This window comes from Monomorium pharaonis, chromosome 11 (genome assembly GCF_013373865.1).
Source record: "Monomorium pharaonis isolate MP-MQ-018 chromosome 11, ASM1337386v2, whole genome shotgun sequence".
NCBI lineage: Eukaryota > Metazoa > Arthropoda > Insecta > Hymenoptera > Formicidae > Monomorium > Monomorium pharaonis.
Genome location: NC_050477.1, coordinates 5,633,486 through 5,650,739, shown reverse-complemented (window position 1 = coordinate 5,650,739; position 17,254 = coordinate 5,633,486). Strand labels below are relative to the sequence as shown.

At 35.1% G+C, this 17,254-nt stretch overlaps 3 protein-coding genes across 8 annotated transcripts in view; 2 read left to right on the top strand and 1 right to left on the bottom strand.

The window, feature by feature from the left end:
- LOC105836461 (aquaporin AQPAn.G) overlaps nt 1-2,439 on the top strand; it is a 28,794-nt gene extending 26,355 nt beyond the window's left edge. For all 3 annotated transcript variants that reach the window (XM_012680506.3, XM_012680507.3, XM_012680508.3), the window contains one exon: nt 1,098-2,439. In XM_012680506.3, coding sequence (XP_012535960.1) covers nt 1,098-1,496 — 399 coding nt within the window. In that variant the 3' untranslated portion in view covers nt 1,497-2,439. The remainder of the gene's footprint in view (nt 1-1,097) is intronic.
- Nucleotides 2,440-2,741: 302 nt separating this feature from the next.
- Nucleotides 2,742-7,595, top strand: LOC105840587 (SET and MYND domain-containing protein 4). Its single transcript, XM_012687594.3, has 7 exons — nt 2,742-3,925; nt 4,195-4,732; nt 5,042-5,367; nt 5,710-5,915; nt 6,032-6,156; nt 6,350-6,559; nt 6,876-7,595. The coding sequence occupies exons 1-7, from the start codon at nt 3,616-3,618 to the stop codon at nt 7,195-7,197; spliced, it is 2,037 nt and encodes a 678-aa protein (XP_012543048.1). The 5' UTR covers nt 2,742-3,615; the 3' UTR covers nt 7,198-7,595.
- Nucleotides 7,524-16,658, bottom strand: LOC105840662 (RNA-binding protein 1). Of its 4 annotated transcripts, XM_012687979.3 has the most exons (5): nt 16,401-16,657; nt 14,749-14,965; nt 14,272-14,364; nt 8,883-8,969; nt 7,524-8,417 (listed from the first exon to the last, which is right to left on the bottom strand). In XM_012687979.3, exons 1-5 carry the CDS (start codon nt 16,411-16,413, stop codon nt 8,414-8,416), a joined length of 414 nt encoding a protein of 137 aa, XP_012543433.1. In that variant the 5' UTR covers nt 16,414-16,657; the 3' UTR covers nt 7,524-8,413. The 4 variants fall into 4 exon arrangements, with proteins under 4 accessions (XP_012543433.1, XP_012543371.1, XP_012543301.1 ...); XM_012687917.3 differs by lacking the exon at nt 7,524-8,417 and having other exon boundaries at nt 8,620-8,969; XM_012687847.3 differs by lacking the exons at nt 7,524-8,417; nt 8,883-8,969 and adding an exon at nt 10,981-11,163.
- Between the last annotated feature and the right edge of the window lie 596 nt (nt 16,659-17,254).

The following is a 17,254-nucleotide window of genomic DNA, read 5'->3' as shown; positions in this document are numbered from 1 at the left end:
ATTGGCTTAGATAACGATTTAAGTTCATCCGATTCTATTATTTTACTAGGCCGCTAGAAGAGGGAATCGTATTAAATTGATCTTCACATAAATTTGAATTCTTTCTTATTTTACTCTTGAAACTAATTGAAATTATTTAGAATTTAAATCAATCATGAGCGTCGCCGACATTGCACAAGTCGCATAAAACGCATTCGGGGAGGTCGCCGGCGCGTCGCTCGTCCGACGTTTTCATTTATTACGTGCGCTTACGTTTCTTACACGCGCGTAATCACAATGATTGTCCGGCCGCAGCGTGAAATTGATCGTTGATAGCCTGTCATTTTGATTTGGCGCGGGGCCCTGAAAGTGCCTCGTCTTGCCCGTATCAATTAAACCGCCGTTGCGCAAGGTCAAGGTTCTCCTTTCCTCCCGATCGACCGTTACATCAGAAACTGGTCGCGGCCAACCAGCTGGATCAGGCGCGAGGGGACAGCGACAGCGCGCACGTGCGTGCACGATAGTAATTTGCGTATCTTTTAGAAGCCCAAATTAATTCTGACGAATAAACCTACATCAATTACTTTATTTTCATTTTAACAACGCTCCCCATTACTGTAATCTAATGTAGTGTAGGTAATGTAATGTAGTGATTTGTGGTGTAGGAGAAATTCCTAATAATGTACGGGAGAAACTGGAAAACGCTATCTCTTTCGCGTCATGCCACGATTCAACGATAATTAGTGGAATTGCTAGGAAAGTTTGCGATCGAATTTACCGTGAACAATTTGAAACTATCCGAAGGATAGTTTTTCTATTACTCTCTAAATCTGTGTACTATTCACTGATTTGCAGTGCTATAATCATAACTGTGATTTCTTCAATGAGTATTCACTGTTTTATTTTTTTACAATTCCGGTTAAGAAAATACAAGGTACTTTCACTGATTGGAATCAATGTATTATCATTGAAAAACAGTGCACATTTTACTGATATAGTTATAAGCCCTGAAATCAATGTAATTTTTATTTTGATCGATTCCGATTTAGAAAGTATAGTTCCGATCATCGTAAAAGTTTTTTCATCGATCGATCTAATCAAATTGTTTTTTCGTCCAGCAAATTATACCTAAAGCACAAGCTGCTCAAGGCCTAGGCGCCACCGCGTTGCATCCCGACGTGACCGCGGGTCAGGGCGTAGCCCTGGAAATAATTATCACGTTCCTGTTGGTGTTGATCGTCCACGCCGTCACGGACCCCAAGAGGACCGACGTGAAGGGCTGGGCCCCGCTCGCGATTGGCTTGACGATCGCGGTAGCCCATATGGCGGCGGTGCCCATCACCGGCAGCAGCATGAACCCCGCCAGGAGTCTGGGCCCGGCCGTGGTAGACGACAAGTACGTGAATCTATGGGTTTACTGGGTAGGCCCGCTCGTCGGCGGCGGCATCGCCGGTTTCGTGTACAGAATGGGCCTGAGAGGCAACAAGGACGACGATGAGGGTTCGTACGACTTCTGAGGACTACTTCTAAATCCGACGGACACGCGAGATGGACTTTAATAATATCTCACGAAGACGAGAGGTCTCCTAGGTGTAAATAAAAAAGTAGAATTGTGAGGATGATGATGATGTAACGATCGCGAAACGGTTTCGCGATCCTTGCATTCGTTGCATTTAACAAGATTATGTTTGCGAGGGATTTGCAAGGAATATTTCTGAATTGAACGCTGCTGGTTAAAGAATATCGACACATTAAAGAAGGAAATCGTTTATCAAATTTATTTCACTGTAAATTTTCTCTTTTGCAAATTTTATTTATACACAACAATCTCTTTATAATTTTGTTTTATTTTATATAGAAATCTGTATTAATTTTTTCATATCTACATTTAGTATCACAACAACAAACAAATATTGTTTAGTTTAGCATAGAGCCTTTAATTGACAGCGCTTAATCAGCAAAAGCCTCCAAAAGCAGAAATACATCGACATTATTGCGTAATATACAAAATGTACAAAAAATTTTGCAAAATATTATATTAATATTAATATCTCGGTAATGTTACTAAATATTACTGCGGAACAAGAGATGTGTATGATATCATTACAGAAATAATGCATATGATATGATATTGAAGCCCTTCCTCAAAGATTCCCTTTCTCTTAAAAAATTAGTAAAAGTATTCTTCTGAAACATACAGAGAGATTTCTTCAATCATTACTATTAATATAGTGAACACCGATATCAAGATCATTTATCAACATCCTTGTCTTGTATGAATCTTACATCTGCTATTTTGTACATCGCCAATCTGAGTTTTTGTATATATTATTAATTTATGTAGCGATATACCGAACGTATTATCTATCGACTTAGTAAAGTGTAACGTAGTTTAGCATTTAATTAGTTTATAACAGCGCATCGGATGACAACATTAACAAATATACTCTTTACCATTAGTACCAGTGTTTTTATTTCTAACTAGCTATGCCCTACCACGCGTTGCTGTGGCTCTTTATTCTTATGCTACGTTTTTTTCAAATTTTCTTTGCTTTTGTTGTTTAACTTTCAAGAGCCTTGCTTTACTGTTGCTCTTTTTATTTTATTTTTGAATAAGCATTTATCTATCTTTAATATTCTCCGATAATAACTCTCCGAGTCTCTCCCGGTCTCACCTCGTCTCTTCCGGTCTCTCCCCGTCTCTCCCCGTCTCTCCCGGTCTCTCCCCGTCTTTATCCGTCTCTCCTGATCTCTCCCCGTCTCTCCCTGTCTCTCCCCCGGTTACGAATGCAACGTTGTGTCAAAATTTCAAAGCAATCGGTGAAAAACTTACAGAGATCTTAGATGACTAACAAACGAACATTTACATTTTTATTTATATAGATATGGATTCCTTCATCTCAAAATAATAATAATATAGCACTTATAAGTTTCAAAAGACGCGTAAGCTTTGAAAATTCAAGGGGGACAAAGCAAACAGCCGATGTGATCTGGTTCTCTAATCCGAACATCGATAATGTTACATTGTCGTCTACGGTGACAAGGTGTTACATGTTCGCATCTTGGCGCGGTACGCACCCACACTAGGAAAGTAGGTATCTCAAAATAGTGTATGCCGAAATAGCCGTGCGTATAGTTCTCGCTAAACGTAGACACACCATCAGAACTCAGTAACTTCGAGTCTGTGACCAGGGGAGTATGTTCTCCAATTAGTGATATAATTAATTTTATATTATCTTTGTGCATGATTTTGCCAAGAAATGCAGAGTAATTAATACAAGAATTAATCGCAAAATATTAATAAAGAAAATTTATGTTGTGAAATATGAAAGTAAATATTAACGGTTATTGTATAGATATTAATAAAATAATTTTGTTAATATTAGAAAATCTATACTAGTTAATTCTTGCTAAATGTGATTCTGCATACTCAATATAGAGATATATTAAATATGTAATTAAAATTCTCTACAGTTAATTCTATAAAAATAAATATATTAATATATTATCAGAGTATAAGATCATCCAAGTGTTCTAGTATCATTGATTATAATTATGTTCAACGCGTGTAATTCTTAATTGTTATCACGCGTTAGTAATAAAGAAAAATAACTAAAAGTAATAAAGAAAAAAATCATGTCGGGAAATGAGCTGGAACCAGAAATTGGTGGATTTTTCCGCTCGAATTTATTAGCGGTGAGAAAGGCGATTCGTCAACAAGACTTCAAGAAATTTGCCGCCCTCGAATCAAACGCCGAAAGGGTGGCTTTTATTTTGAGCTATTCTGAAGCTCATAAATTACCTCTGGAGGTAGAGAAACCTATGGTCAAGGATCACGAGGCTGCTGTTCAATTGAAGAGCATAGGGAACACATTTTTTGGTCGCGGCGAATTTGCGAAGGCCTTGGAAGCGTATTCAAATGCAGCTCTTCTAGCACCATCAACAGGTAGTATATAATATTCGTATCATATTCGTTATAATGTTTATAAAATTACATCTATATAACTTAACATGCAGTTAATATACACATAAGTAAAATAGGAAAATAATATTTCAAATCATAATGCATCTATCAAATATATGTAATAAATTGCCGCCTATTTCTCCGTAATTCGGTAACTCACCTAAAAATCTCTGTGGATAATTATCCTCGTTTATTTAATTTAATAACTACACCATTCGTGGTTATCGACAATGAGATGTCTAAATGTTTAGAATTAAGCGTCATTTTGGCAAATCGCTCGGCTACATTGTACCACTTGGAGCATCACGACTACGCGTTGGAAGACATCGAGGAAGCTTTGCAGCTCGGATATCCGAAGGATCTTTTCTATAAACTCGAAGAGCGACGGGCTAGGTGTTTATTGGGTCTGAAGAGGCACGATGATGCGATAGAGGCGTTTAGGGGGGCTCTCCAAGCCCTAGATAACATTAGGATACCCTTGGAGCGTAAGCAGAAGTACGAGGCGGACATCAGGGTGATGCTCGCAGTAATGGACAAGGGTAAACGGCTCAATGAAGCCGCTGCGAAGAATTCTTCGCGTGTTCATGAAAAACAAAAGTCTAATACGGAGGATAGAGTCATCCCGGAGAAGAAGAGGAATCCCCTGTATCCCGCTTGCAGCACAGCGGTGGAGATCAGGGACGACGGGGGTGATATAGGTAGACATGCCGTAGCGACCAGGGAAATAGTACCCGGCGAGATCGTGATCGTCGAACGACCGCATTGCGCGTTTCTGCTAGCAGAAAATAGGTAAATCAAAGTATCATGGACTCGATCATATTTTTAAAGATCTATACTTATCACGTTATTTATTAATGCCATTTTTAATTATATTGTTACTAGTAATTTAACTGAAATATAATTTTGGAATTTAATTTCCTGCAGTATCAAGAATTTGTGAATTCAGATTGTAAATAAAGGTTTCATAGTTGTCGCGAATGTGTTTCATCTTGGACATAAGTCGCGCAATCTTATCTTTTTTTATTTCGCTATTTCTGTTCTATCCTATTTTCGTTTCTTCTTTTGTTAACTAAAATCGCGCGACGTTTGATTTTCAAGGCTCACGCATTGTCATCTGTGCTTCGCGAGGATCTTCGTGCCGACACCCGCGGCTTGCCGCACTTGCAGTTGCATTGCATACTGCAGCCGCCGCTGTAGAGACGCGGACGCCCAAGTGCACTCACGGGAGTGCAAGCTGCTACCGGTTTTGTGGCATTCAAAAGCTTCGGTCACATGCTTCCTGGCTTTAAGGGCGATCACGCAAAAATCTTTCGAGGAAACTATGAGACTAAAGGAACGGCTCAGAAATTCCGAAAGTGCGTCGAAGATCTCCATTGAGAATCCATATCGAGGGGCTGATTATGCAAATACCTTTTATAATTTAGGTAACTAATTGAATACAGTAAAAATATAAATAATATTCCCTAAATATAACTGTGTACCTGTTAATGATAAAAAAAAAGAATATAAAATTCTGGATTGTGTCTGGTTTTGTAATCCAAAAATAAATTTTCTTACAAACATTTTATTACATGCTTATTCACTCTTATGATTTTTTTGTACAAGCTTGTTATATTAAGATAATAAAAAAATTTATTTTAGACTCTTTGTAAAATAATTTTCTTTTCTTTTTATTAATGAGTTTGTTAATGAATTGCTCATGAGTGTATAAATTATTTTCTTTCTCGATGTGCTGATACAAAAATATTTTTTACGTATTTTAACAGTTACCCACGAAGATAAAAGATTGTCCGAGGATATTTTTCACAGGGCTTATATGGCGGCCTGGCTGCTTAGATTGTTAAGAGCTGGCGAATATTTGGAAAATATAAAAACCGCCGACTCAGCGGACAGTAAATTGTCAGATGAAGAGTTATTTATCGCGGAGCTACTGTTACACAATTTGCAGTTATTGCAATTCAACTCGCACGAAGTAAGGATGGCGTATACAACATTATAGTTTGCTCGATCGTATCTAACTATTGCATTAAAAATGTACGTACGTTATTGTATTTTTGTTCTCACAATTAGTGTAACTCGTTTTATTAGATTTCAGAACTGGTAAGGCCGAAAGGAGAAAAGACACTCGCTAAAGCTAAGAGTATGTTCATAGGCGGTGGAGTTTATCCTACAGTAGCGATGTTAAATCATTCGTGTAATCCTGGCGTGATTCGGTAAAGTTAATGGTCTATTCCTCCTTGATAAATTGTATTATTAACTTATGTTTCACTTGACGCTATAAATGCTTCGAAGCATTTGATTGACCAATCAGAATAAAAAAATTACTAATTGACCAGTCAAAGATTGCTTTGTAGCGTTAAGTGGATCGTAGCCTGAATAAACTGAAATAAAATTTTAATCATCTAGATATTTCATCGGTACTACCATGATTGTTCGCGCTATTCGTACGATCAACGCAGGTGAAGAGATCTCCGAAAATTATGGCCCTATTTTTACGACCACACCCGAGATTGAACGAAAAAGAAAATTAAGGGTGCAATATTGGTTCGATTGCAATTGTGAGGCGTGCTCGGGGCACTGGCCGCTTCTCGACGAATTAGATCCAACAATACTCAGGTATATTTATCAACTTTCTTAAATATTAATATTATTCTAGCGTATGCGTAAAAGAAGTTATTTTTCGATTGTGTAAAATAAGCAGTGTTATCATTAACAGAATTATAATAAAGATATTGACATTGAATAATTATCAATGTTATCTTTTACAACTATTATTTGGTATTAATTCTTTATAACAGTAATATATAAGAAAATATATTTCTTAATACAAAATATATCCTTCATAAAATTAAAATAAAAACTATTACAAATTACATTCTATATCATTAAAAACGTATTATTAAAAAAAACTTACTTGATCTTGTTTTTCCAGATTTAAATGTGAGACTGGACCATCTTGCGGCAATGTATTGTTAGTCAGAAACGACACGAATGAATTTATGATCGGATGTGCAAAGTGTGGCAAGAGTACGAACATTCTGAAGGGCTTGAAAGCTCTACAGGACACGGACGTGCTTTTCAGAGTCGCATCAACGAATCTCGAGGAAGGTAGAAATAAACACGCGTTGAAAGCGTACTTGGAGATCTTGAAGCTACTGGACGAGACCTTGGCTTTACCTATTAGAGATTATCACGTTTGTCAGCAAGGAGTCAGATTATGTGCCCTTGCTTTAGGCAATATAGCTTATATTTAACGTCATCATAGAAAAAACTACAAAAATTTTTTAGACTTTAATCTTTCTGCTGCAAAATAAAATATAAATTTTTTCGGTAATTAAATATAACAAATTTGATTAATTTTAAAATTAATTTTCTACCAGAATGCTCAAAGATATTAAACAAAAGATCCCGTTTAAAAATATATAAAATGTTTCAAAATTTTCCTTATAAAAAAAATAAATTTACGTTACCATAGCTTTTTTGGGAAAAAACATACCAAATATTGTTCTTCGCCAATATGAAGATAGTGCAAATATCGTATTCACAATATACAAAGGAAATTTAATCGAATTTTGCACACTTATTATTCACAATTTATTTGTTGTGTCTTAAATTTCTAATACAAGTATACAAAACAATTATGTCAAAAAAATCGCTCTTTTCTCATCCTTTTACCAAATAGTACAGATAATAGAACAATTGGATGAACAAATATTGATAATAATTAATAATTATTATTAGGGCTTGAAAGTTCGTACGAAATCCCTCACTGAACACGCGCGCTGTGTGTATTTATGTTCGACAGCCAGTCATTACATACATACACACAACTTGCACGGAATAGTACTCAACGACACAGGATGCACAAACTTTCGAGTCCTAATTATTATCATCACATTATTTATTATTATTGTTATTACTTGTGAAATACCTTAAAAGTAATAATATTGGACTTACTTTGTAATCTTATAAATAACATAGCATCTTGATACAATATAATGGATACCAATTACAATTAAGATGCTATGATGTGCATTATAATTTTCCATGTATGTGTACATATATTGTTAGGGCGCATTCACATAAAGAGTGGAAAAGCAAATTTTAAACCAAACAAAAGTTATATTAATAGCTTGTTCATATTCTATTATCAGTGCTTGAATTTTGTTTTTCTTAATCTGAATGCACCCTTATGAAAAAACTAACTTAGAAACTTACAACTTGAAAACTAAATCTGCATAAAATTCGTCGAAATGTCTTTTACTCTGCTTATTATTGCATTTTTTATCATGGTCGTTTAAATTAAAACATGAATGTGTAGTATATGTATGTGTGGTTAACAAATCTTATACAAAATTGTCGTTTTATTTCTTTTTCTGTCTTCCATCCGCCACATAAAGTAGATCGGTTTTCTCTCTTTCTTTCTATCTATATCTCTCTCTCTCTCTCTCTCTCTTGAACTTTTAGCATCTAACTGCAATTAGATAAAGAATACAAAGCTTAGACAAAAGAGTGTATCGTGCGGTAGATATATTTTTTGCAGCTTTTATCGCAAGAGAGGCAATATTGTCTCTTTCGCGATGAATTTTCATGGCGCGCGAACAAACTTTTCGTCGTATCATATAATGGTACGGGATTTTTTAAATCTATTTAATTATACTAATTTCCACCAAATCTTATAGGTCGATTATTGTACTCTTTCTTTATTGTTTTTATCATACATTAATTCTTAGATTGTTTCTTTATCATACATTTATTAATAAAAATTTTGAATTATAGAAATTTTTATTTTAGAAGTCATAGAGTGACCAAGTCATAGAGGAATTCTTTCTAGATAGCGTTTTAAGATTAATATAGTTTCATCCGCTTTTGAAATACTGTGAGAAAGTCTGCCTTTTTATTTTTTTATTTCTTTTTTTAAGGGTTAATGTATTAATACCGTCTGTCACGGGAATCCGAACGCGAGCGACGATCTCGGCTACGGCTCCGGGTCAATGATCTCCTGCGAGGACTGCGAGATCTGGACCTAAAAAATTAAAAGTAGTTTGACATAATTTTCATTTTGTGGTAACAAATGAGATTAGAACGCGTCTCTCCACTCCGTTACGAACTTTGCAAATAACTTTGGAGAAATACATTATTTTTTGTAATATTTCCAAAAGACAGTAATGTTTCAATATATTGATATCAACTATTTTAAATTAGCAAATGTTAATCTAACAATATTAATTATTAATAAACAACCAATTATATAATATATAGTATAATTGTTAAAGTAATAATGATAATTAAGTGAATTTAGTTTTTATTTTCAAATGATTCAATTATGATAAAAAAATTATTTTACCCTCCTTTAAAAATTACTTATTAATAATTACAATTTTTATATTTTAATTACTTATTTTTAAATCATATAATCAAAATAAATATCAAATTTAATGCTATTTTAACGCTATTAATCATTTACTAATTAGTATTATTTGTGTAATTTGTAAAATTAAAACATCGAATTTTGTTCGAAATGGAGCGAAGCGGCGCATAGAACACAGGTATGAAAAATCATCACAAGGCAACTGTAAAAGAATTAGGATTATCTAGTTCCTATTTTACCTAAAGGGTGATATATCGAAACTATATAGTTAGACATGATTAATAATGAATTAATACAAAATGACGTCTCATCAATCGAATATGGAATCAATTAAAAAAAGTACAGGATTAACTTTAGTAATGAAATCATTCAATTTTATCAGTAAATGTTATATCTTGATGTATATATCGATTTTATTTATATTATTATACGTGCCGGCTAGGAGTCCTCTGATGTAATTAAACATCTATTATTTGTTTATAAAAATGTAATTAAAATCAATCAATTTCTTCAAAGTCCTTGTTTAATTCTTTCACGAAATCAGAGAGACATCCTCGCCGAAACGATCACAAATTCAAAACAAAAACTGTAATGAAGTAAAAAAGTTATATAAAAATAAAAATAGATAGATAAAAAATCTTTGAAAATTTGTGATACCAGAATTGTGAACATGTAGTGGTGGTTGGTGGTGGTAGTTGGGTGGTGGTGGGATGGTGTGTAGTAGGTGGTGATCATTTCGCTATTTTGCGTGATCATTTCGCTCGAGAAGTCGAAGGTCGAGAAGATCTCTCGGTGGCAACTCGCGCGTTCAGTTGTCGTTGCGGCTAAAACACGTCCCTAAGTGATGGTCGACGAGCAGTGGCAGTGGCAGTAGAAGTAGCAGTAGTGGTAATACTAGTGGCAGTGGCAGAATTGAAACAGTCGATTTCGAAACGACGAACAGTCGGGAAGATAGTCGATCGTAGTTAAACGGAGAGTCGCGCCGGTGAACTACTATGTAGACGATTTAATTTTTTTTTTTTTTAATATAGTTTGCGTCGCGATTGTTTTGTTCACGAACTGATGATGGCGGCCGGTTGTGGGTGACATTTTTCTCACGGTGACAAATTATATTTTTGGCGGTTGAATCGATGTGTGCCGCCGTCCCCCGGGCGACGAAAGCTGAAACGAAGAGTCGAAGAAGGTAGATCACAACACCGGTGGTTGGTCGATTGGTCGATTGGTGGTTGGTGGTAGTGGTGGTGGAAGAGTAGTAGTAATAGTAGTATCGTGGTGATCGAAGGGGAGAGTCCCGCAGTGGAGCGACAGACGATTTTTTTTTGTATTTCGGCTCAAGACGATTTTTTGCAGTGCAACGATGGGGGAGGGGGACAGCAACGGAAAGAAAGCAAGTTTTGGCTCTTTTTTCTTTTTTTTCTGAAGGTGGCAGTCTCGGGCACTGGCGGTACTCCGGCAGCGGCGACGGCGTACGGAAACTGTTGTTTTTGGTTGTTGCGCCGTTGTGTGCTGTGTGCGCGTCGCAACACCACAACGCACAACATCGACGGGCGACGTGACGTGACGTGACGTGACGTGACAGACGTACGGACGGCTTCCTATATACTCGGTGACTTGGTGGTGACTGATGGTGACTTGGTTGGGAAGTTAGTGGGCAGGCAGGCATATATTTTTTTGTTCAGTTTTGTTCGATTGACGATTGCGAGACTGACGATTCGCTTTTTTTGTCCGCGTACGCATACGCTTTTTTCACGGCGGCTGTAGAAGTAGTAGCAGTAGTAGTAGTAGTAGTAGTAGAAGTAGTAGTAGTGGCGGGGAGACGAGTAGAGCTAGGAGCTGACGCTGGTAGAATCTGCAAACGTCAGTTTTAGCAATATAATCAACGTTATCATACTCCTGGCCACTATCGCGTATTTCTTACGTTTCAATTTCTTTTCACGTCATTTCAGGAGGGAAAAATAAGAATTTGCGAATCAAGAACGAGATGTATAATTGTACGCGCGCTCGCTTCTCGCCGTTTTCACCGATTGATATTCTTGCATTTTTTAATTTATCCTAGACTGCCCACTCGAGTACGTACAAGAGAAAAAAAAAGACAAAAAAAGAAGAAGGGAGAACCTCTTTGTGCTCCGTGCTGATAGACTCGGATATTTATATGATATGGATGTATATATCGTTTCCGTACGCACCACGTTCTCGTCGCGACGCATCAAGCATGTATATTATTATGTCGATTTCTTTGAAATGAGTTGACAAATTGTAAGTTCACATCGATCACATTTCCATATTATTGCGTGCTTCATCCATGCCACGGTGCGTGTGCGATGAGAAGTGATGAAAGCGGTGTTCGTTCGTCCTAACTTCTTTCGATAACAAAGTTCCAATATAACAAAAGTTCCAATATAAGCAGCAAAAGTATATTTAAAATATACACCATCTAACAGAATAAAAACCTACTTTTTGATATTAATAAAAAATCTTTGACCTTATATTAATAAATATCAAGAATTTATTCTAATTAATTCAACTATTATCTGACACATATATTATACTTCTTACTAACAAGAACTTATTCGTTAAACTATTATTATTATTACTAGAAATAAATCTATGCTGGCAGTTTCAACAATCTATTAAAAGTTATCAAAAAAGTGCAAGACTTATAAAACGCGCTACTTGATTTTTAATATTATTAAATTTTATATTATTTCTTAATAATACTATATATTTTTTTCTAATAATACTATTTATTTCCTATCACTCGCGATTTCAAACACCGAGAAGATCCCCCATTTTGAAGTAAAGAGTAAAATTGATAATGGTACGCAAGTTCACAAATAAGTTCCGAAATAATTTTATTGCTTCTGACAAAATTCACGACCCTGTCCTTACTTTGTTATCACATTGTTTCTAGTCCCTCCTCGTTATTATCATCGCATAGTTTGTTCAAGTCTGTCCTCTCACATTCAACTTGACTGCCAATCAAGCACTATTTTTCTTTCTTTTTTTATCGCCACACAATTCACCGAAATTGTGATCAATTATTCTTTAAGGGGATGCTAAAATTGTCCTGTTTTATCGATCAATGTGATTATTTCTGATTTACTAATCTTTTAATTGCCTTTACAAAATTAAAAATCCTTTTCCACAATTAAAATATAGGCAATAACACAACAATGCGCACAAAACGATTTCGTAAAAAAAAATTCTAATTTGTAATTTTTTTCGTTTTTTTTTTTATGAAATCGTTACATGCGCATTATGTTACTGTCTGTATTTCAATTATGAAAAAGGATTTTTAATTCTGTAAAGATAATTAAAAAATTAATAAATTAAAAATGACGACATTGATTGGTAAATAAGCCAATTTTAGTATTCCCTTAAGGTGTTCTTTAGTTTTCCAAATCCAAGTTTCGACCGCTTATGGAAAGAACAATGAAAAAATAAGTAAGTCGATGTGTTAAATTTTATTAAGTCAAATATAAAAATTTATTTTCTTTTGCTTAATTAATTTTCATCATTGTTCTCCGTTCTTAAAACGCTTCTAGTGAATATAGTGACTACTATCTCATGATATATAAATAATGCGTGCAATTTATGTATATGTATGTACACGCACAGCAAGCAATATGTATACCTACTGATTGCCAGCCTGTTTCGTCAGGACCGTAGATTCTGAAAACTTTTGCGAAGCGAGAAATACGAAAAATAGTCGTACAGTGGTGTTAAAAGAGAAAATTAATTACCTAGAGTAACGGTTAATTGATGATCTCCTCGGACTTCTCGACCAGGATCTACAAAAGATTAAGAATAACTAATATATGTCTGTTAAATGTTTTGATCGCCACGTTTTGAGAGATTTCATTTGTCTTAGCCCCTGAAAATTTCGATCGACAGCAAAATGGGACAGAGAAAAAAAGCAGAACAGATTTATCTGTAAGGAGGAAACCGGGAGCTAAGAGGAGCCAGGACAGATAGAGTCTTACCTTGGGTAACGACCAAGAGATTTCTTATGAGGGCTGCGCGACCTGGACCTCCAAATTTGTTAAAAAAAAGAAAAGATCGTACGTAAATCCGATTTTTCTCTAAAGCGTAAAGAGAGTATTGCAATAAGAAGAGAAATGGCAAGTAAAAAAAAAAATAGAAAAATGAGCGATAATACGCAAGACAGTCGAGGATAAAGACTAGAAGGAATTTTTAAAAAATTTAACAAAGTAAAAACATATACTTTACATATGTATAATTAATTTTTTAAGGGAAAAACAGTTACATATTCCTCATAATTTCTCTCCTCTTTTGTCTTAGTACGTAGGAACTGGAATCTGATAATGCAATACTTCCCTGTTCGCGCGAACATGCAATGTGGAATTAGCCGCGCTCTGGCTAATCCTCAGAATTAACCTTCCATCATAGCCCATGCAAACTTAATATCTATTAGTAGTGCAATCTCTATGAGAAGCATTGTGCGGTCTAACTTAAATTCGGACAATTGGCAGTCTCAAACTGTGAATTTACAATCGTGAACGAGGAGGAGGAGGAGGATTAGCCAGATATACAACGATTAGAGAAAGTATATATATATATATATATATATATATATATATATGTATGTATGTATGTATGTATGTATATATATATATACGCATACATATATATACGTGTAAACTAAATAATGTCTAGTTATATATCGATATTCCCAACAAATATAAATAAAGGAAAATATCAAGTCTCGCGATGGTGAGTGCACGAAAAGGTATTCGCTGAGATGAAAAAAAGACTTGTGCATTGCCTGTTTTGCTGATAAGAGCACACTCTTTGCTCTGACGGCAAGAGAGAAAGCTCTTTTGCACCAATACCTACGTTGGCGAGGAACACTAAGCCATCTCACAGTTCTAACGTTTGTTTTCGCTGTAAAGTTATATGTATCGCGATTATAACAAAATGTTACAAAATCTCTTACCTGGAATACCGAGGACCAGGTCTACGACCGCCACCACCGCGGCGGCTTCTTCCAGATGACATCTCGACTCTCACTCTAGTACCACAGCATCGACTGAAATATGGAAAATACAATATTTGACTCTCAGCTTTGAAATAATAATTAAATTATTTCTCTCTTTCTTTAGAATCTAAAGAAATGAGGCACCAGGTTTAGGTCTATCTAAAGTTTAGATAAACCAAACCTGGGATGCCTCATTAAAAAGTTAAATAATAAATTAAAAAAGTTAATAACTTTTAATTATTTATTTAGTTATTTATAGACAAAACTTTTTAAGTTCAATTAGTTATCTTTTAAAATATAATATATAAGTAAATATAATATAAATATAAGATTTTAACTCATTAACTTTTTTCTTAAATTAAATAATTTACTTGTACAGAACCATCAACAAAATCAATAAAGACAAAACAAACGACACAAGACGACAAAACTTACGTTCCATCCAATCCTCGAACTGCATCTTCAGCATCTCGTGGATCTTCAAATTCCACAAATGCAAAGCCAGGTGGATTTCTGGCTACCCACACATTTCTTAGTGGGCCATACTTACTGAATGCACTTTCGATCTCGTGTTTGCTAGCACTACTACCCAGATTGCCCACATAAACCTTACAGGATAGATCCCATTCACGATAGCGAGACATGTTTTTACCTGCAAACATATATCATAAATGACGATACAATGATGCAATCCAAAGATTTATTATTTGATGCAAATATATAATACAAATATAGGAAGAAACAGAGACTCCTATTTATGTATTCTTAGCTTAAATAAATTCTCAATAGAAATTATATGAAAGACAATAAATTTGATATCCTTATAAGTAAAACCAAGACATGATTTATAAATCAGCTATGTTATCCTCAATCCTAATCTCTATTTCTCAACAAATTATTCATCACTATAATTTTAACTGTACAATTTTAACCATGCAGCTAAACATATGTGTCCTATAAATATAAAGTAACATCTATTTATAATTGTAAAACTTGTTTGATTTATTTTCTTTAAAAAAAAAAAAGTGAAAATATGAAGTTCTAAAGCATTATGAAAAAATGAAATAGCATTGAATTCCAATAACATGTCAGACTCACATTCTTTTACTTTTTCTTGTAACAATTTTGCTAATTATTTATGAAAAATGTTTCTGGTCAAGATAACGTTTCTTAAAAAAATTTTTATAAATACTTATTTAAATTGAATTCCAAAATTTACTGTCAATACTGAAAAATTTAGAGTACTTATATGTAACATGAAGTATCAATTTTCTGGTATTGGCAATGAATTTTGGAACATAGCATCAAAGATTAAAAATTAGGACACATAAAAACTTAAGCAGTAAACAAATCAGTCAATTAAAATCAAGAACTTAAGAAATAATATAAATAGCAAATCCAAATTTTTGTATTCCATTACTGCTTAAATTTTTCTATGTTCCAGCCTTAAGTGTAACAATCAATCAAAATAATTAAGCGGCAATGATTAAAGAGTGGTCTACAATACATGGAGTAAACGTGAAGTAAGAAGTAACAGTAGGCATAAGGACGTAAGCAAAATAAATTAATTTTATTTCCTACTTTTACTCCATCTTTTACATTTACGATCGGCCAATTAAAGCGTAGAAATAGCTGCGAACCATGCAAACAATGCCATTAGTCTCATAAAATCGTAGAAAATTATATGGCAAATTGTTACTCCGACGCTTACTCCATGTATTGTAGACCACGCTTTAAACAATTTTTTTATTAGTTGCGTTCAGTACTTTTCTTCTCCATAAAGAAGATTATTCCTCTAGGTATAAAAATATAATCTAATCGCAGCGCAAAGCCGCTTATTAAATGCTATCTTTTGTCGAATGCCGCCAATTATTAATCTTAATTACTAGCAAACGCGCGACATGAGGGAATTCTTAAAATTCTTTAACAGAAAAAAAAATTTTTAATTTCGTCGCAATTTTAACCGCGCAGAATGAAATGGATAGGAATGATCGCGCTTTTTTCTCAATGATTTCTTGTAATTATGGCTTCTCCGTTCCGAAACGGATCACCATTGTAAGCTAGCCCATCCCTTCCCATCTGATCACCTTTTCCCTCCATTTTGTGTGCGGATTGACACGGCTCGGTTTGTGGTTGACGCGAACCCCTTTTCTATGCTGATCCGAACATTCACGGTCGGTCGTCCAGCAAACGGAAGCTCTGCGTGAGGATCCGTTGATGCGATGTATTCACGATACTTACCTGCGAGAGATTTGTTGTACAAGTGGTATTCTGCTTAAAAATCGATGATGATTCAAGAACCTCGACAACGGTAAGATTGAAAATGGCCGTTCATACAGAAATGACGTCTGGACGCATGCGACAATTGCGACGCTCTCGCCTTGCGGTTAAGCCCTAGTCTACAATGAAGGATTTAAGCTTTAAGCCGTAAGAAACTGGCCAATCACAGTAGATTTTTATAAGAATACTCGATTGTGATTGGTTAATTTCTTGCGGCTTAAAGCTTAAATCTTTATTGTAGACGAGGGCTAAAGCCTTGTCTACAGAAGTCGCAAGCAGCCAGTTGCGACTTGCGACAGCCAATGATTGTTGAGCTTTAACTAGAAACTAGGCGCTCATTGGCTGTCGCAACTGGCTGCTTGCGACTTTTGTAGACGAGGCTTAAGAGTGACTTTTCATGGAAGCGACTAAAGGTGGACTAACGCTCGTGATTGGTTCCGTTCTTGTTCCGAGCAGGCAAACTATCAAGAGTATTCTATCATGAGAACCCTTTGACATATAGCTCTAGTTTACACCGAGCACTTGGTACGCGTATCAAGTAGTGAATTTAAGCTGATCAGCCAATGATTAAACACATTCACTAGTTATTTACTATTTGATACGCGTACCAAGTGCTCGGTGTAAACTAGGTCATAGGCTGCCGTTCCGTTTCACGCTTGAT

What these genes read in the sequence shown, in the direction of transcription:
- LOC105840587 (XM_012687594.3), top strand. Translation starts at nt 3,616, where the DNA reads ATGTCGGGAAATGAGCTGGAACCAGAAATTGGTGGATTTTTCCGCTCG. An exon ending in TTTCTGCTAGCAGAAAATAG is followed by an intron (nt 4,733 to 5,041) that starts GTAAATCAAAGT and finishes TTGATTTTCAAG; the next exon opens with GCTCACGCATTGTCATCTGT. An exon ending in TTAGATCCAACAATACTCAG is followed by an intron (nt 6,560 to 6,875) that starts GTATATTTATCA and finishes TTGTTTTTCCAG; the next exon opens with ATTTAAATGTGAGACTGGAC.
- LOC105840662 (XM_012687847.3), bottom strand. An exon ending in GTTCGAGGATTGGATGGAAC is followed by an intron (nt 14,365 to 14,748) that starts GTAAGTTTTGTC and finishes TCCATATTTCAG; the next exon opens with TCGATGCTGTGGTACTAGAG. An exon ending in CCTGGTCCTCGGTATTCCAG is followed by an intron (nt 11,164 to 14,271) that starts GTAAGAGATTTT and finishes TGACGTTTGCAG; the next exon opens with ATTCTACCAGCGTCAGCTCC.